Source organism: Odocoileus virginianus, chromosome 5, assembly GCF_023699985.2.
Source record: "Odocoileus virginianus isolate 20LAN1187 ecotype Illinois chromosome 5, Ovbor_1.2, whole genome shotgun sequence".
NCBI lineage: Eukaryota > Metazoa > Chordata > Mammalia > Artiodactyla > Cervidae > Odocoileus > Odocoileus virginianus.
In genome coordinates, this window is record NC_069678.1 from 62088276 (window position 1) to 62109145 (window position 20870).

General features: G+C 41.3%; 1 protein-coding gene across 2 annotated transcripts in view; it reads right to left on the bottom strand.

The window, feature by feature from the left end:
• RAVER2 (ribonucleoprotein, PTB binding 2) overlaps positions 1-17684 on the bottom strand; it is a 142168-nt gene extending 124484 nt beyond the window's left edge. The window contains exon 1 of one of the 2 annotated variants that reach the window (XM_070468033.1): positions 16953-17684. In XM_070468033.1, the coding sequence (XP_070324134.1) occupies positions 16953-17177 (225 nt within the window). In that variant the 5' untranslated portion in view covers positions 17178-17684. The remainder of the gene's footprint in view (positions 1-16952) is intronic. The other variant, XM_020877771.2, reaches the window with a different exon arrangement.
• Between the last annotated feature and the right edge of the window lie 3186 nt (positions 17685-20870).

Sequence of the window (20870 nt, forward strand, 5' to 3'; positions counted from 1 at the left end):
ATGCAGGAGATGCATGTTCAATCCCTGGGTCAGGAAGATCCCCTGGAGAAGGAAATGGCAACCCACTCCAGTAATTTTGCCTGGGAAATCTCACGGACAGAGGAGACTGGTGGGTTATAGCCCATGGGGTCACAAAAGAGTCAGATGTGACTTAACAACTAAACAACAACTGTCCCTTAAACATACTTTACCGGAGAAGGCAATGGCACCCCACTCCAGTACTCTGGCCTGGAAAATCCCATGGACAGGAGAGCCTGGTGGGCTACAGTCCATGGGGTCGCTAAGAGTCGGACATGACTGAGCGACTTCACTTTCACTTTTCACTTTTATGTGCTGGAGAAGGAAATGGCAGCCCACTCCAGTGTTCTTGCCTGGAGAATCCCAGGGAAGGGGGAGCCTGGTGGGCTGCCGTCTATGGGGTCGCACAGAGTCGGAGATGACTGAAGTGACTTAGCAGCAAACATATTTGCACAAAATATCTTATTTAATACCCCAGGTTTCAGAGCTCAAGCAAGGTGAGAAGGACACTTGCCCAGAAGGAAAACCCAGCACAGAGTGTCAAGAACTGAAGCAGGGTGAGAAGGGCTTCTGGCCGGTAGAAAAGCCCAGTGCAGGAAGAAGGAGCTTAAATCCTTCTTGATGAGGCGGGCATCTGCATGGGAGAGGAGACAGTTTCCTCACAGTGGTGATGGGAGACCACTTACTCACAGGAGAATTGTTCAATTAAGTAAATATGTTAAAGACAATAAACAGCAGGTTTCTCACTGTCAGGAAAAGAAGGAACAAATATGGATTGGGAGAGAGCTAGCAAGAAATCCATTATGTTAGACTGCCATCTGATACATCAGTGTGAACTCATGACTCTCGATAGATAAAGGTGGAAATACACGTGTGTACATAATACATACACTCGTATATTCTTGAGCTTTGCCTGCTAAGAGCAACTGACAGCAGTGACATCTCAAAGGCAATGAGTACATCTAGTTCCCAGATCCTGGCTTCTTCACATCATTTCCCCTAAAAGAAACTAGGCTCTGTAATGATCATCTAGACTGCCACCACAAAATATCACAGGCAACAGAAACTTAACCTTCCTCACAATTCTGAAAGCTAGAACCCCAAGATCAAGGTCCTACTCGGTTTGGCTTCTGCTGAGACCTTCTCGCTGGCGTGGACATGGCCACCTCCTCACTGTGTCCTCCCACAGCCTCTCCTTGGTGGCTGCACTCACTGGGGCAGGGCTGGGGGTGAGGCACCCGGCAGAGAGTCCTCTGGTGTCTTCTCTTCAACGACAATTGTCCTATCAGACCGAGGCCACACCTTTACCACTTCCTTTAAAGTTAATTACTTCCACGGAGACCCCAGCCATACTGGCACTTCGGGCTTCAATACATGAGTTTGGGGGAACACAGCCCTAATGAAATGGAGGATTCAAGGGCTAAAGCAGTGGTCCCAAATCTTTTTGGCACCAGGGACCGGTTTTGTGGAAGACAATTTTTCCACAGAGCAGGCAGGGGATGGGGATGGTTTGGGGATGATTAAAGCACATTAAATTTATTGTGCTCCTATAAGAATCCAATGCCTCCACTGATTTAACAGGAGACGGAGCTCTGGTGGAAATGGGAGCGATGGGGAGCGGCTGTAAACACAGATAAAGCTTGGCTTGCTTGTGCGCCACTCACCTCCGGCTGTGCGGCCCGGTTTCTAACTGGCCACAGAGCAGCACCAGTCCACAGCCTCGGCATTTGAGACCCCTGGGCTAAAGCACAAAAAGTAACAAGCTACAACACCTTATTGTGTCAAAAACTAAGGAACTGCTCAGTGAACAACAGGGACACGCCAAAAGTATATCAGGCCAAGAGACAAGATACAGAAGCAACCTAAGTGTCCATGAAAAGATGAATGCATAAAAAAAAGATATTGTATATGTACACACAATGGAATATTAGCTTAAAATAATGATTAACAATTAGTTAAAATAATGTTCAAAATAATGAAATTTTGCCATTTGCTACGACATACTTAGACCTGGAAGGTATTATGCTTAGTGAAATAAGTCAGACAGAGAAAGACAAATACTGTGTTATCACTTACATGTGGAATTCAAAAAATAAAACAAAGAAAGAAATGAATATAACAAAACAGAAACAGATTTACTGACACAGAGAACAGACTAGTGGTTTCCAAGGGGAGAGAGATGGGGAAAGGGCACAAGAGATAAGGGTAGGGGATGAAGAAGTACAAAGCACCATGTATTAAATAAGCAAGATATAAGGATGTAATATATGACACAGGGAATATAGCTAGAATATAGCTAATATTTCATTACTTTAAATGCAGTATAATCTATAAAAAATACTGAATCACTATGTTCTACATTTGAAACTAATCCAACATTACAAATCAACTATAATTTACAAAAAAAAAAAAGGGACCCATTCCTTAAGTGTGAGAACCAAATTAGTGACTTGTTTCCAAAGAACACTGAACAGGAAAAAAAAAAGAATCTTTAAGAAGAAGTGATGTAGCAGACATAATTTGAAACAAATGATCAAGGTTAACATCACCAGTAGAAGTTATGCTGATAACACGTACCCCATCAAACAACATGATCAGAAGTGGACTTCACCTGTGTGGAATTCTTCCCAAAATTCCATAACCCTGATCTCTCATAATAAAATGATTATACAAACCCAAGGTGAAGGGCATCCTAAAAAATTTCTGACCGAATTATCAAGTCATGAGAAACAAAGAAAAGACTAAGAAACAGGTGCATAATGGAGACTGAGGAGATGTGCTAACTAAATGCAATGTGGTATCTGCCCAGGTAACCTGCAACAGGAAAAGGACATACGCAAGTAAACAAATGAAATCCAAGCAAAGTCTACAGTTAATGATGATGTACCAATGTTCCTTCCTTAGTCTTAACTAGTTTACCTGGATTACAAGATGTGACATCAGGAGAAACTGGGTGGAGAATATACGGGAACTCCACGTACTACCACTGTAACTTTTTCTGTAAATAAGAAATTAATCCAAAATAAAAAGTTTATTTAAAAAAGGAAATAGGGGCCAGCTTAAAGAAGCTCCCATTGTCCAAATGTAAAACAATTAAGGCATAAAAGTAAGTAATGACAGTAATGGGAGCATAACTCACCGAACAACATAGGAAACCAAGAGTTTACTTTTGATATAAAGTAATGAATTAATAAATTGAACACTAGAAAGGGAATACAGGCATACCTCAGAGATACTATAGGTTTGGTTCCAGGTCACTCAATAAAGTGAATATCCAAACAAAGTGAGACACATTTTTTTTTTTGCCTTCCCAGTGCATACGAAAGTTATGATTACACTATACTGTCATATATTAAGTGTGCAGTAGCACTGTCTTAAAAAAGCACATAATTTAAAAATACTTAACTGTGGAAAATTCTGAAAGAGATGGGAATACCAGACCACCTGACCTGACTCTTGAGAAACCTGTATGCAGGTCAGGAAGCAACAGTTAGAACTGGACATGGAACAACAGACTGGTTCCAAATAGGAAAAGGAGTATGTCAAGGCTGTATATTGTCACTCTTCTTTTTTAACTTATATGCAGAGTACATCATGCGAAATGCTGGGCTGGAAGAAGCACAAGCTGGAAGCAAGATTCCCAGGAGAAATATCAATAACCTCAGATATGCAGATGACACCACCCTTATTGCAGAAAGCAAAGAACTAAAGAGCCTGTTGATGAAAGTGAAAGAGGAGAGTGAAAAAGTTGGCTTAAAGCTCAACATTCAGAAAACTAAGATCATGCCATCGGTTCCATCACTTCATGGGAAATAGATGGGGAGACAGTGGAAACGGTGTCAGACTTGATTTTTTGGGGCTCCAAAATCACTGCAGACGGTGATTGCAGCCATGAAACTAAAAGGCACTTACTCCTTGGAAGGAAAGTTATGACCAGCCTAGACAGCATATTAAAAAGCAGAGACATTATTTTGTCAACAAAGGTCCATCTAGTCAAGGCTATGGTTTTTCCAGTGGTCATGTACGGATGTGAGAGTTGGACTATAAAGAAAACTGAGTGCCGAAGAATTGATGCTTTTGACCTGTGGTGTTGGAGAAGACTCTTGAGAGTCCTGTGGACTGCAAGAAGATTTAACCAGTCCATCCTAAAGGAGATCAGTCCTGGGTGTTCATTGGAAGGACTGATGTTGAAGCTGAAACTCCAATATTTTGGCCACCTGATGTGAAGAGCTGACTCATTTGAAAAGAATGTTTCTTTCCCTGATGTTGGGAAAGATTGAAGGCAGTAGGAAAAGGGGACAACAGAGGATGAGATGGTTGGATGGCATCACCGACTCAATGGACATGAGTTTGGGTAAGCTCCGGGAGTTGGTGATGGACAGGGAGGCCTGGTGTGCTGCAGCTCATGGGGTCGCAAAGAGTCAGACATGACTGAGCGACTGAACTGAACTTGTTAAAGAATTGCTCTCCATCATCTGAGCCTTTAGCACATCGGACTCTTTTTGCAGCAGTACCAGAGATCACTGATCACAGATCTCCATCACAAATGTAACAATGAAAAAGTTGGAAATACTACAAAAATTGCCAAAATGTGATACAGAGACACAAAGTGAGCAAATAATGTTGAGAAAATGGTGCTGACAGACTTGCTTGATAAACTTTCAACTTGTAAAGAAAATGCAGTATCTGTGAAGTGCTAACAAAGCAAAGTACATTAAAATGAGGTATGCCTGTTTTAATTGAGGTATCTCATTTCAAAATCTTTATTAATTACAAATAGAATTACAAATCTGCTTGTAGAAGCCCAGCAGATACCACTTTTAACAAAGTCAGAGGGATCAAGATAACTTTACCAACAATGGTAAAATTCTACAACATGTACCACCCCGTGATGTTCTTGCCAAGGCTATATAACATGAATCTAATTATGCAGAACTAACTTAATTATAAAGAATGCCCAAACTGAAGGACGCTCTATAAAGTAACTGGCCTGTTCTTTGAAAGGGTTGAGATTGTAAAAGACAAATTATTTCAGACTGAAGACTAAAAAGACACGACTAAATGCAGTATGTCATTCTGATCTGGATCCTTTCATTATAAAAAGATATTAATGGGAAAACAGGCAAAACTTAAATGTGATCTGAAGACTAGATGGCAGAGTTTTTAGTTTCATGGTTCAGTTCCATTATTCAGTCATGTCCGAGTTGGTGATGCCATCCAACCATCTCATGCTCTGTCGTCCCCTTCTCCTCCCACCTTCAATCTTTCCCAGCATCAGGGTCTTTTCCAATGAGTCAGTTCTTTTTTCATATTAGGTGGCCAAGGAATTGGAGTTTCAGCTTCACCATCAGTCCTTCCAATGAATATTCAGGACTGATATCCTTTAGGATGGACTGGTTGGATCTCCTTGCAGTCCAAGGAACTCTCAAGAATCTTCTCCAACACCACAGTTCAAAAGCATCAATTCTTCGGCACTCAGCTTTATGGTCCAACCCTCACATCCATACATGACTACTGGAAAAACCATAGCTTTGACAAGATGTACCTTTATGACAAAGTAATATCTCCGTTTTTTAATATACTGTCTAGGCTGGTCATAGCTTTTCTTCCAAGGAGCAACAGTCTTTTAATTTCATGGCTGCAGTCACCATCTGCAGTGATTTTGGAGCCCAAGAAAATAAAGTCTCTCACTGTTTCCATTGTTTCCCATCTATTTGCCATGAAGTGATAGGATTGGATGCCATGATCTTAGTTTTTTGAATGTTGAGTTTTAAGCCAACTTTTTCATGGTAGTTTCACAAAGTTTCACAGTAATGATGTGTTTATGCTGGAGAAACTCCATATTTTTAAGAAATACACAATAAAAGTCCTCAGGTTAATAGACAGTAGGTCAGTACTCTCTCAAACAGTTCAGGAAAAATAAGATATTTGTCCTTCTAACTTTTCTGTAAGTTTGTGATTATTTCAAAATTTAAAACTTTCCAGATTCACATGTTCTTGCTTATTGCTGTTACTTCTTGTTGTTGTTACTTCTATTCTAGATCAGGATGCAAAAAAAACTAACAAGATATAAGGTCAGAGAGATGGAGACTAACCTGAAATCAAAAGCAAGCAGCTGAACTTGAGGGTAACAGAAGATTCAAAGTTCAGGAAATAAAGGTAAGCTGGGAACTACAGCAGATAATCTCTATAGTGGGTTAAGGAAAGATATAAAAACTTATTGGCTAGGGCAAAGGAAGTGAGGTGGGGCTGGGTGAAAGGTGATGGCAGGAAAGAGGCAAAGAATACGTGTGCAAATACAGGCTCAAACAAATGCAATTCTAATGCTATATTGGTAACAAAGGTTTAACAGAAAGCTTCAAACTCACAAAGCATATGTATAAGCATAAGAATCTAAAGGAAATCTAAAGATAATGATGGTAAATAAACTCAAAATTAAGCATCAAAAAAAAAAAAAAATTAAGCATCAAATGCCTAGAAAACAAATTTAGGGACACACAGTAAGTTAGGACTCAGAAATCTAACAAAGAAGAAATTTATCATAGCAATAGTTACTGTGAACAGTCTTGATATGTTTTTAAAAGAGAAACCTCTGCATCCACACATGTTAAGTGGGAAATAATACATTATAGTATCTTAGACTCTAAGAAAAAAAATTCTGAACATCTACTCTGTGCCAGGCATACTATGTAAAGTGTTAGTAATACCGCATAACCAGAGAACAATGAACATTGACATTGAACCTAAGTGACATAGGTGACGTTCTTAGAAAGAAAATTAAGAAGCCTGATTTATTTCTTGCCCAGAAAGAGGACCATGCCACCTATGCATAAATCTGGCCCACAGAAGTTTCTGCTGAAAACTCTTCTCAATAAGCAGCTTTGGACCTGTTCAAGTGGTCCATACTCAGGTGAAGTCCCAAAAACATGATCAAAATTATAATAGTGTGGGAAGCTGTTCCACAATCTAGGTATAAAATCTCCCAGAATGAGATCAGAGGTAAATTGCAAAAGATCCACAGCACCCTGAAATTACGTGCAGATTTCTATGTGCCTATGAACATTAAAAGGGATTCCCTAATAGCTCAGTTGGTAAAGAATCCGCCTGCAATGCAGGACACCCCGGTTCGATTCCTGGGTTAGGAAGATCTGCTGGAGAAGGGATAGGCTACCCACTCCAGTATTCTTGGGCTTCCCTTGTGGCTCAGTTGGTAAAGAATCCGCCTATAATGCAGGAGACCCCGGTTCGATCCCTGGGTTGGGAAAATCCCCTGGAGAAGGGGAAGGCTACCCACTCCAGTATTCTGGCCTGAAGAATTCCATGGACTTATACAGTCCATGGGGTCACAAAGAGTCGGACACAACTGAGCAACTTGCACATGAGCAATAGAACTTTTCCGGAGAGAGGGTTTACAGCTTTCAACCTATTCACAAGCCTATTCATAGAATAATTATATGTGAATGGAGTTCACTGCCAAAAAAGCTAACACAGTCTTACAATGCAAAATGTGTTCATCTTACAAGCTAATCCTGAAAGCCTGCCATGTGCCAGACACATTAACAGAAGCACAGCATTTTAGAACAAATAGGTGGGTAGCCTCCTTCTGTATTAAACTTCCCTTGGAACAACGTGTCAGCTTCTAGGTTAAACACTGGTGACACCAAGGTAAATATTACATAACTCTGTCCTTTGAAACACTTAGGATATAGTGTATGTATGGGAATTACAATCATAATACAGTGTGGGTTAAGAATATAACTTTGCAATCAAAAAGACATTAGCTTTTCTCCACTCTACCAACAAGCCGAATGACTGCACAGACTGCTTGACATTAATTTTGTATCTCTGTTTCCCTATCAATAAAATGAGAATTAAAAAATTCTGATCTTACAGCCGTGAAAAAAGTATTAAATATAATGCAAAAGCAGCACAGTGCCTAGCAACAGTTGTTTAGTTGCTAAGTCCTGTCCAACTCCTTTGCAACCCCATGGACTGTAGCCCGCCAGTTTCCTCTGCCCACGGGATTCTCCAGGCAAGAATACTGGAGTGGGTTGCCATTTTCTTCTCCAGGGGATCTTACCAACCCAGGGATTGAATCCACATCTCCAGCATTGGCAGTTGAATTCCTTACCACTATGCCACCACAGCAGGCCTCCAATAAATGAAGATTATCATTATTATAGAAATTCAGAGAAAAGAGAGCTCCAGCTGAGAGATGACAAGGAGATCTCAACTAGACTACCATACTCAATTCTATGTGCCACATTTTATAAGATCCAACAACAAAATGATAGTGGTGTGTGTTTAGAGAAAAATAACCAAGACAGTGAGGCAACTCAGACTCATGTTCGAAATCGAGTGGTTTGAAGGAAGCAAGGTTATAAGTTAAAAAAGAGAATGCCATAATTTCTCCATGCTACGAGAGGAGAAAAGTTGGGTCAAGAAATCAAAATTTCAGGGAAATAGATTTTATATCTTTAATATAAATAAGACATTTATAACAACAAAAGCTGTCTGAAGATGGAGCAGGATATCTTACAAAGAAGTGATTTCTTTGAGACTAAACATGTTAAAAATGTGCTGGAATCCATGTGTTTAGGACCCTGCAAATTGTATTCATGCAATGCAGGAGACCTGAGTTCAATCCTTGAGTCGGGAAGATCTCCTGGAGGAGGGCATGGCAACCCACTCCAGTATTCTTGCCTGGAGAATTCCACGGACAGAAGAGCCTGGTAGCTACATTTATGGCGTTGTGAAGAGTCAGACAAGACTGAGCAACTAACACACTATTCAACAAAAGGGTTAGATAAAACGTCTTCTACCATCCTTTCCACTAAGGTTTCATGTTTTTTAAATTAAAATTCTGTATTACTTAGGATACTACTGGTTGTAATAACATAAGATCCACTTGGAAAAAGAAAAGTTATGACAAACCTAGACAGCATATTAAAAGCAGAGACATCACTTTGCCAACAAATTGTCAACAAAGGTCCGTATAGTCAAAGCTATGCTTTTTCCAGTAGTCATATATGGATGTGAGAGTTGGACCATGAAGAAGGCTGAACACCAAAGAAATGATGCTTTCCAACTGTGGTGCTGGAGAAGACTTTCAAGAGTCCCTTAGAGAGCAAGGAGATGAAACCAGTCAATCCTAAAGGAAATCAACTCTGAGTATTCTTTGGAAGGACTGATACTGAAGCCCCAATACTTTGGTTACCTGATGAGAAAAGCTGACTCATTGAAAAAGACCCTGATATGCTGGGAAAGATTGAGGGTAGGAGCAGAAGGGAAGTTAGAGTCTTACATAACTAAGAAATCCAAAGGTAAGTCAAGTGTTAGACACAGTTTGACCAGGGTTCTAGCTCAGCTTCTCGACTCTTTCCTTCCTTCTTTTTTTCTTTTCAGGTCAATTCTCCTTTGGATGTCTGCTCTGTCCTCACAATGTCAGCTGAATCAGAGCAATGAGTCTCTGCTTTCATATTCCATGCAAAGAAAGAATTATTTACCTTAACAACCAAAGTCCTACACTTCTTTATTATACTAGGCTGAAATAATCACCATGGCCAAGGGACTACCCTGTGTTAACTGGCATAGGTCCAGGTTACTGCTCATCCTTTAAACAATGCCAATGGCAAAAGTGAAGAATTTCCTTCATTGGTTATGTCACTTGCACAGATGGGGACAAAGAGCAAACCCAGTCAAATCACATCACTAAATAAAGGAGAGGTAGGTCCTCAGAGAAAGATCTGGGTGCTGTTAGGAAAAACAAGAAAAAAGGAGACTGAGAAGGCAGGCAACAGCATCAGGGCCAGAGCAAGAAACAGATGGCATGCTCAAAACCTGAGTAGCTGGAGAGAATCTTTGAAAGAGACCGCCTTCAGAAGTTCACAGAAAGCCCGTGGTTAGCAACAGCCAGTCCACTACAACCCCCAGGCCTAATAAGGCAAGGGGAGTGATTACGACCACGCAGGTAGCCTAGTTGAATGAAAGTGAAAGTCGCTCAGTCGTGTTTTGACTCCTTGCGACCCCATGGACTATATAGTCCATGGAATTCTCCAGGCCAGAATACTGGAGTGGGTTGCCATTCGCTTCTCCAGGGGATCTTCCCAACCCAGGGATTGAACCCAAGTCTCCTGCATTGCAGGCGGATTCTTTACCAGCTGAGCCACCTCTGGTTGCATGTAGAGACCCACTGAAAAGAAACTGTGACCTTTGACAGAGGAAATAACCAAGCCCCAGGTAACCTGGAAGATAGGGACCTGGGTGAATAAATGCCTCACTCTCTCCCTCCTCCACCCTTTGATCTCCCCCTAGAGGTTTGGCCAATGCAATCAGAAGCCAGAGAATGGGAGAGCCCTGTTAGTGCAACCCACAGTAAAGTCAGCCTCCAAGGACACAAAGCAGGTGGTAAGGGCGGAGAAAAGTCTGGAGAAACAAGTGGAAGATATTCGGTATAGCAACCAAGGATGGTCTTCTGCAGATAATCATGAGCCAAAACTGATAATACAGACACGTGTTCTAAGTGGCCTGATCTTCCCACTTCTCATTCAGTAACCCTCCCTAAACACTATCCCCTGTGAGTAAGGCAACTGCTTCTCAGGCAAACAAAGTAAAAACACACCCAGGATTTCTAGTAAGCAATTATAGAGCTTTAGATTTACAGATGATTTGGTTTTCTGTATTTCTATTTTAATATTCTTTCATTAGCCTGTTCTAGCTGGGCTAAGCACAAAGCTTTCTGCCCACAGATGAGACCTGAGCCCTGGAGACCCTTAAGGGACAGTGAGTGCAAACAGAACAATCAAGAGACAAAACTCAGGGGCTTAGTAACCCTAATAGCAGCAACAGCCTTTGATTGGAGTTGATCTCATTTAATGCTGCCCTGATCTTCTGAATCTTATTTATTTACAGAACAGTTCCCTTAAATGTAGCCCCTTCTTGAGCATCTCACAGGTGCACCCATCAATGACTGGAGCTAACCAGATATTATTGTACTATTTAGAGTAATCTTACATTTTAGAAGCATCATAGCTTAAACAAATGTTAAAATGCTAACCAGCAAAGCTAAATACCACCTACTATATCCCTTCTATGTTGCAAGTCCAAAAATAACTTATAAGCATAACTCATTCATTCATTAGGGAATGGTCTATAAATCACCTGAAACTTCTCTAGATTGCTCCTTAACACTCAGCATTGTGATGCTAACCACAAAATACTCTTCTCAAATGTGTTTTTAGAGCAAGAATAAGCATTGCTGAAACACTTTTTAAGAATTTCTGCCAAGACTAGAAGTTCACTGAGCCAGTGGTGTCCCAGAAATGTAGAAATATATTCTTTTAGCAGCTTGCAGTGTCCTTGTTACACTGGGACACAGGAAATATGTAGAACCCCTAAGTCAACTGTGATTACACTAAAAAAAGAAAACACGATAGGTAACTTTTAAGTAGTAGAAACCACTACACTAAGAAAAGTAACTTTTGAGGTAAGCAAAATGACATTCTCAATAAGAAAAAGAATGATTTCATAATGTAAAAACATCCTAGTATTGTCAGGAAAAAGTGATGAATAATAGCCCCAGCTTAAAACAAGGCAATAATTACTGAATATATTGTTAGAAAAAACAAATAAGGTGTATTTTTAAATCCCACAGTTAAAGAACACAAACCATGTGAGAAAACCCTATTGGTTTCTGACTAACATAAAAGAAAAGTGGGAATAGATAGCATTTAAGGAGAAAATCAACCAGAGTTTCCTACATTTGGTAGTTTGCTATTCTAAAAAGTGCTATGCTTTCAAACGGGCCTCCATGACTTAACCATCAAGCTTCTCAACTGACTACCATAATAGAGCACTTTGAAATCAAATTTCAGTTCAGTTGCTCAGTTGTTTCTGACTCTTTGTGACCCCATGAGCTGTAGCACGCCAGACTTCCTTGTCCATCACCAGCTCCCGCAGCTTGCTCAAACTCATGTCTATCGAGTCGGTGATGCCATCCAATCATCTCATCCTCTGTCGTCCCCTTCTCCTCCTGCCTTCAATCTTTCCCAACATCAGGGTCTTTTCCAATGAGTCAGTTCTTCACATCAGGGGCCAAAGTATTGGAGCTTCAGCTTCAACATCAGTCCTTCCAATGAATATTCAGGATTAATTTCCTTTAGGATTGACTGGTTGGATCCCCTTGCAGTCCAAGGGACTCTCAAGGGTTTTCTCCAACACCACCATTCAAAAGCATCAATTCTTTGCCGCTCAGCTTTCTTTATGGTCCAAACCTCATATCCATACATGACTAGTGGAAAAACCATAGCTTTGACTAGATAGACTTCTGTTGACAAAGTAATGTCTCCCCTTTTTAATATGGTGTCTAGGTTGGTCATAGCTTTTCATTCAAGAAGCAAACGTCTTTTAATTTCATGGCTGCGGTCATTATCTGCAGTGATTTTGGAGCCCAAGAAGATAAAGTCTCTCACTGTTTCCATTTTCTCCCCCATCTATTTGCCATGAAATGAAAGTTACTAATACCCAAAGTGAGACAACAGAGTGGTTTTTTTTCTATTTACCAATCCTGACTATTAGCCCAAGCACTTCACATTTTCTGATTACACAATGTCTTTCAGATTTTAAAATAAATACAACAAAGACAAAATACACGCATATGATATGTAAGAAAGAAACCCGAGTGAACTCAAACGATATAGGAAATAAATACCACTGTTTCTCCACTTTGAGGTCCTAGTAACAATGTTACTGAAACAGAATCAGGTTAATCATAAAATATACACAATTTATAGAAATACATTTAAAAATCCACATATTAGGGCACTACCTTAACTAATCAAAATTCTAAAGTCAGAGTTGCAAAAGACTATTCACACATATAGACACGCACATATACACAATGGCTACAGTGAATAAGAACCAGTGTTCACAGCATCGTTATTATTAATTATAAATAGTGATAGTAATTATTGTAAATATTAGTCATAATAAATCAATCACTACAATTACATTCCAAAACACATACATTCAAAGACATAACTATAAATATCAAATCACAGTGGCATGGAGTACTCAGGGATTGAGGTAGCTTTAAAAAAATTAGAGTTGAATCCAGGGCAGGACCAATAAAAAATGAGACTAGAAATGTAGGCAGGGGCCAAGTCACAAAAAGCTAGAGCCTTACATTTCTATCCTAGTATGTCATGCTTCTCAAGTGATGTCTGAGTACTCCATGGTAATACCAGAGTATGGAAAATCACAGGATAAAGACAGTGGATCTTCCTTAAGTGTCAAGTTTATGAAAAAAAGATCTGGAGGAAGTTAACTGAGTTTAAGTCATTGTTTTTATATTAAATCCAACTTTACTAGAACATAAAATCAATGTGAATTTTTCAGACAGAACATGCAGCTTCGAAGGAATTTCGCTCTTGCAGTAGGCTAATTCAGGTTCACTGTTCCTTATAATTTGAGGAAAAGAGACAAATAACGGAGAATTGAAGGAAAATTTGAGAATCAGTGTTGGGAATGGGAATGTGGAGTCAAAGATTTGTTGTTGTTTTAATAGGAGAGTGACATGGTCATATTTGTGCTTTGGGAATGCTCTCTCAGGGAAGTATAACAGGACGGGCTAAAACATAAAAGATAGCACAGTAATGAGAGTGGGCAACAAACAGAAACAACTTGTGCAAGAAATGAAAAGGATATGAACCAGAGTAGAAGCTATGAGAACACAGAGGGCTGGGAGGACTCCAGAAAGCATACGGTGGTCACCAGGCAGCACCTGACTGATGGCATGGTGACTATTCTTTTGAGAACTTATTAGTTCTCAAAGTGTTCATTTTTCTAGAGCAAGTATTTCTACCACTGTAAGGTATTTGATATTTTTACCTTTAAAAGCTCCCACTTAAAAATAACATTGTATGTCTTCTAATCATAGGAAGAGTATAGCTGTGGGATGCTATTGTAAATCTCTTTTACCAAAAATTGAACAAAACATGAGTAAGATTTAAGAAAACTATGTTTAATTAAGAAAACGTCCATGTTTTCAAAATGTTAAGAAGAAATCACTGGGCTCCTACTGATCAATCACCAACACAGCGTTTCTAGAAACATGACTAGAGTTTGAGAACTAGAGTTAGGAATGACTTAGATCCATAATGTGATGTTACCAAATAAATGAATGAATAAACATAGCTTCTCCTAGAAAAGAACAAGAATTTGGGTATTTAAAACATCTCATTACTTAGAAGCTGGACAAAAAGTAGTCTTTTTTTAACCATGTTAGTCATTTCATAAGGAGTAAATAGGAGTTTATCTAGGTGATATTGGCTAAACAATACAAAATAAAATTAAACTTAATCCTTCACTAATAAGTTGACAGTAAAATGAAGCCACTAGGTAAAATCAGAATTAGAACTGCTATGGGAAATAAAACATAAAACAAAATCTTTGCAGAACACATTCATGGAAATATTCCAACTTGAGAAGTAGATCAAGTAAATGTTAATTTTATTGGACTAGTAAAAATAGCAATTCTTTGTCTAAAAAAAAGGGTCTTTTAATTGCTTTTAAAAATTAGCATATTTGGTCTACTCTACTAATTTATGTAACACAGACCATTGATAGTTATGACTGTGATCAGAAAACCTAGGAACAGTACAAGTACTGAAGACAATAGAAAAAAAAAAAACACTATTCAAACAAATGTTATCTGTAGTCAAACACTGATCTGTTTAAATTCTAAAACTGCATTATCAGAAATACTTAAAATATTTCATTATAGAAATGATCATACAAAAAATAAAGACTAGGACAAGTCTGGAAACTAGTATTCCAGGTGCTAAAAACAGTTTGTTTTGTTGCTCACAGATGAAACTCTTCAGTTCTCAAAAAACCTGGCATAAAAATTTAACATAAAAATTTCAGATACTTTACTTGCCAGTAAAAGATTCGTCTACATATACAGATCTTATACCAATTTCATTTGATAATTTATGCTTACTACCTTATCATTGTTGTTGGGTCACTAAGTCAAGTCCAACTCTTTGCATCTCCATGAACTGCAGCATGCCAGGCTTCCCTGTCCCTCACTTTCTCCCAGAGTTTGCTCAAATTCCATCTATCTTATAGAAAATCCTAAAATGGAGATTACACATAAATTCATAACAGAGGGAGACTACCTCAAAGATATAAATCAGTGTGATTTTCATAAAACCTCTCTCCATCACTAACAAGTAATTAACAATTCTTTTTATTGGACTCTTTGATATATTTTTTTCCAAGTCTCTTAAGACGGGATATGAGAAAGATACCAACAGCAAAGGAAAAATAGAAATGTCTAAAATTTATGGTCCAAATATTTTTAGAATTGATGCAAAGAAATGTGATAGCAAAAGTAACTGACATTCTACAAAGGAAATCAAGACACTCCTCTCTCTTCCAGATTACCTACACATAAAACTATTCCTTCAGATTTTTTTTTTAATGCCATCTGCCTTTTCCAAGTCTCCCCCTTTCTGAGCTCACTTGCTGTCCTGTCTTTGCGTGGGCACGGGAAAGCTGCTTCAATGAAATCAGTCCACTGCAGTTGTCCTTACAGCATTACAAAACATAACCCGCCTAAGGGGAAGTGGACAATAATGGAAAGAGTTGCAAGAGGGATGAGATGTACAGATACTGACAGAGACTTTTTTGCATTGCTTTTTTGAAACAAAATGGCCCTTCCTGCATATGGGTTACAAGGTTACATGCTCACATTTATAGTGAATGCCTATGTAAGATCTAATTACAAAGCAGCGAGGCACTGGTCTCATTATTTAACGGATCTAATGGAAGAACGCTGCAATTATCAATAGGCAGCCCCCCCAGGAATACCATACATCCCAATATAGGAGGGAGCCACACAAACTGCCTCAAATCTGCAACCACGAGGACAGCCCACCCTCCCCATCCCCACAAAATACAGAAATTCTAGCTAAATGTTAAATATACGTGAACATCTAGACAATTAAGAAACCCTGAGCAGTCGAAGAAAGTCGGGGTTTTTTTGGTTAAAAAAAAAATGCATGCACACAGGGAAAGATAGATAGTATTTCACGTTAACAGCGGTTATCTTTAAGTTTCAAACATACAGGTGATTTCTATCCCACTCCCACCCTCCGTCGCGATTCCTTCTGTTTTCTACTTTTCTTACAATGAGCAAACAAGCCTGTTAATTTGGCAATCCAGGAGGCAGGGGCGGGGGTGGTGGTGGTAAAGTCAATTAGATGCAGAGCTTAAAGCAACAGTTAATTTGGTTCAAAGACGCAGAGAAACCTATCTTGAAGCCTTCTCGGAGTCAGTAAGACGGCAGCAAGGCTCCCCGGAGCGCTGCGATAACCTCTATAACCAGGGTCCTAGCAGACCGAGGGGACAGAGTTGTTTCATACAAACTCGGGCAAGTGCTCCAAAGAGCAGCAAAACTCCCTCCTGGCTCTCCCGTGACCCCGCCCCCCACGGCACGCCCAGGTCCCGAGGACCCTGCGGGACCCCGCGCCCGTCTCAAGGGGCTCCCAAAGCCTTGGTTTCCGCCCCCTCCCAACCCAAACTCTGCTCCGCAGCCCACCGCCACTCTCCTTCACCTACTCCCCCAAACCCCTCCCACGACACACGATCCTGGAACCGGCCGGACTTAGAGACAGCGCTCCGGGTTCCCGTGACCTTGGAGAAGCCCCTTCGCCTCTCCGAGCCTCAGTTTCTTAACGTTCCTCCCTCGCGGGGCGACCGCGGGCGCAGAAACCGGGGGGCTCTGCAAAAGCCACGGACGGTGCTCGTAACTGCACGACCCCTCCTCCCCCGGACCGCTCGCAGACGCCGGGCACCAGCCTGGACACCTAAGGGGCAGCTGCTGCGCCCGAGCCCCCGGGGACACGTCGCCTCGCAGCCCGTCCCCGTACCTGGCAGCTGCTGTCCTGGGGCAGGTTCTTCACCAGAATTTTTCTGCGGTTGCTAAGCTCCCGGCGCATCCGCTGCAGCCGCGCGGTGACCTCCTCCGGGTGCAGCGCCGCGGGTACGGGGCCCCGGGCGTCGGCGCGCGCCTCGGCGAAGGGGCTCGGCCCGCGCGGCCCCGACCCCGGCGCCGCCGCGCCCCCTTCGCCGCCGCCGTCTCCCGCCGCCGCCATCTTCCCGGGCGCCCCGCGGCTGCGGGCTCCTCGGAGGCTCGAGGGGAAGGGAGAGAGCGAGCGGGAGGAGGCCCGGGCGGGGGCGAGGCGGGCCGAGGCCGCAGAGCGGGCCGAGCCGCGGGGAGGGAGGGAGAAGGGGGACGGAGGCGGCGCCGCAGCCGGCAGCCGGCGGGCGGGAAGAGGAAACCTGAGCGCCGAGGAGGAGCCCAGAACCACCTCACGGGAACCTCCCCTCGGGCCGCGGGCCCCGGAGCACTGGAGCGCCCGCCCCTCCCGCCCGCCTGCGAGGGCCTCGGCGCAGCCCCCGGGACACCTGTGCGGGCGCGGGCGGGCGCGCTCCTCTCCCCGCAAAGCCCTAGGGAACTCCCAGGCTGGGACACTAGGTATGCGGCTCTTTGGCACCGGCTTCCCCCGGGACACTCGAGCCCCAAGCGCCTGTCCCCGCGCGGCCTTCCCGCGTGACGCCGTAACTGTCCCCGAGCTCCCCTCGAAACTCCCGCGCTGGGATAGCTCCGGCGCTCAAGACGCGCCTTCACGCCTGCAAACCCGGGGAGGCCCATTCACGCCTGCAAACCTGGGGAGGCCCATCCCCACCCCGGACGGCGACCCTTCCGCCGTGCTCAACGTGTGCACTTTTGGCAAAGAAATGAAGAGTTCGCAGTGAAAAATAAAATGTAAGGTTTTCTAGGGAGTACAAAGAAAGATGTTCCGAGGCAATTTTGTATATTTGGAAAAATCTGATCGCAAAGTATTTTCCTGGCTGTATCTATGAGAAAGCCTGTGCCCTTGACCCGTCCCTACGTTTCTGTTGTACATTTCCTAAAATGTAAAACCTGGATGGTTGTATATGCAGTGCATAAAGGGGTGCCAAAACAAAGACAAATGGAAGACCATCTATGGCAGAGGGCTGGAGAAGACGCTACTTGGAACATTATTTTAATTGAAACTTGGAGGGAGAGTAACATTTTAGAACTAAGTCAAAATGATGTCATCACATCAAACAACTGGGGAGCCTCTGACTGGCACCAGCCCAAATAACTGTGAGCAAAGAGAAACATGCATTTCAAGTTAATGGCATACAAATACACTCTCAAACGACAACAAAGCCTGTTTAATAGCATTAATGTTATTGCGTTGGGGTGAAATATTTTCAGTAAATGTCACCAAAAAGTGAAAACAAAAAAGATTTTTTAAAAAATTCTGTGTTCAGTACTTATCTTGTGTCCCCACATACGTCTAAGTACAAATGTTTCATTTCCTCTTCACAATAATTCAATTAGGCAAGTTTTCTTTTCCTCACTTTACACGTGAAGAAACAGGCAGGTTGCTTAATTCTAAAGCCCAACGCTCTTAATAACATAAAAAGACTCAGCTGTCATATCTCCATCACAAAATAATGATTGCTAACATTCCTGCATTTATTCTCTGCCAACAAATACTTGTATCTTTATGATTCCGCACTACACCCACGTTCATAGTAGCACTATTGTCAATAGCCAAAAGGTAGGCACCACCTATAAGGTCTGCTAATGAATAAACTATAGCATACGTTCACTGCTGCTGCTGCTGCTAAGTCGCTTCAGTCGTGTCTGACTGTGCGACCCCATAGACGGCAGCCCACCAGACTCCTCTGTCTCTGGGATTCTCCAGGCAAGAACACGGGAGCGGGTTGCCATTTCCTTCTCCAGCATATGTGCACAGTGGAATATTACTCAGCTATATAAAAAAGTCAAGTACTGCTACAAGGTGGGTAAACATCCAAAGCATTATGCTAAATGAAAGAAACCAGACAAGAAAGGTCACGTTACGCAATCACAATTACATGAAATATTCCCATAAGTAAATCCATAGAGACAGAACTGAAGCAGGTAGTTACCAGGGGTTGAGGGAACAGGGAATGGAAAGCAACTACTTAAAAAAGGTTTCCTTTTGGGGTGATGAAAATGTTTTGGATTTGGACAGAGGCAACAGTTGTCCAATATTGTGAAAGTACTAAGTAAACACTGAATAGTTCACTGTAAAATGGTTAATGAGTTTATCTGATAAAAAATGTAAATGATAGTCTAGAGTTTACAGCTTTGTTATCTGCTTTTTATAGTATACTTTCAGAGCCTCTTTCTATGCCAGTGTAATTGAACATCATTATTTTTCATGGCTGCAGATTATTTTTTTGTGATAATTACCGTAATTACATCACTAATTGCCTAGTATTAGACATCTTTACTGTACACCACACTGAGATTAATATCCTGTGTCCGTATTTGCAGATTTATGATTTTTCCATAAAGAACTAGAAGCAATATATCTTCACTTATAAAATAAGGATATATGAAGATTTTTGATATGTATTTCCAAACTACCTTTCTCCGTTTTCCCCACATCACAAACACTGTAGAGATGCTCATTTTCCTGCTTGCATCCGTGATGGTTTGGTATCAAAATAATGTCTCATTTTGGTTTTAAATTTTATTGCTTGTGGGATCTTAGTTCCCCAACCAGGGATTGTTGAACCCAGGCCTTTGGCAGTGACAGTGAGAAGTCCTAACCACTGGACTCCAGGGAATTTCTAAATTTTATTTCTTCGATTAAAAGTTATGAGTTGTAAGCACCAATTAAGTGCTGTTCCAAAGAGCTGAGAGACTTTAAGATGTATATTCTTTAAAGTGAGCAAGAAACATGAATAGGCTTAACATTCACTCAGACCTTGAGTCAGTCATTAAGTTTGAGAACATATATTTATCTAAATGAGTACTGTTTTCTTGACAAACATTTTAAAATGTCTCTTCCGTACTAGGAAATATATACAAAGGCATTAAGAATACAGAAATAATAAAAGTTTCTATATGATAAGGACTCAGTCTTGAGAAAAAAATTATACAAGAATTAAATATGATAAATATGCAAGCAGAAACATCAGGAGCTGCCCTGGAGAATAGTTATCTGGGTCTAATTTTAGAGTTTTTTGCCTTGGCTGAAAATATTTTTCTAATTGCTTTTTTGGTATTGACTTCAGAATTTATGACAAATTCTTGTGCAGTTTCTGTAGTAGTGAGTGTTCATCCCTTTGAGATGGGTTTGATGTTTTGAACTAATAATATGTTTTCTGAAGCCAAGTCTGGTGAATGAATCAGGTGTTGATTATGCTCTTAGGATTTTAATTATGTAATTGGGGTGTTTTGTCCCAAGTGGTACATAATTCAATGTTATCAAGTTATTAAACCAATATTATTAAGTGGCTACATGGAATTGATCCCACTCCTTGAACAATATTACTGTGTCCAAAGGGTGGTGACTTTAAAACTTTTTTGACTCAAACCAGTGGGAAATGTATACCACAGAGGGAAATATATCCCATACTGGGAAATACAGGGCTTCCCTCATAACTCAAAGAATCACCTGCAATGCAGGAGACCCCAGTTCAATTCCTGGATCGGGAAGATCCACTAGAGAAGGGATAGGCTACCCACTCCAGTATTTTGGGGTTTCCCTTGTGGCTCAGCTGGTAAGGAATCTGCCTGCAATGTGGGAGACCTGGGTTCAGTCTCTGGCTTGGGAAGAGCCCCTGGATAAGGGAAAGGCTACCCGCTCCAGTATTCTGGTCTACAGAACTCCATGGACTGTAAAGTCCACGGGGTTGCAAAGAGCTGGACACGATTGAGCGGCTTTCACTTTCATTGGGAAATATTTTTTACG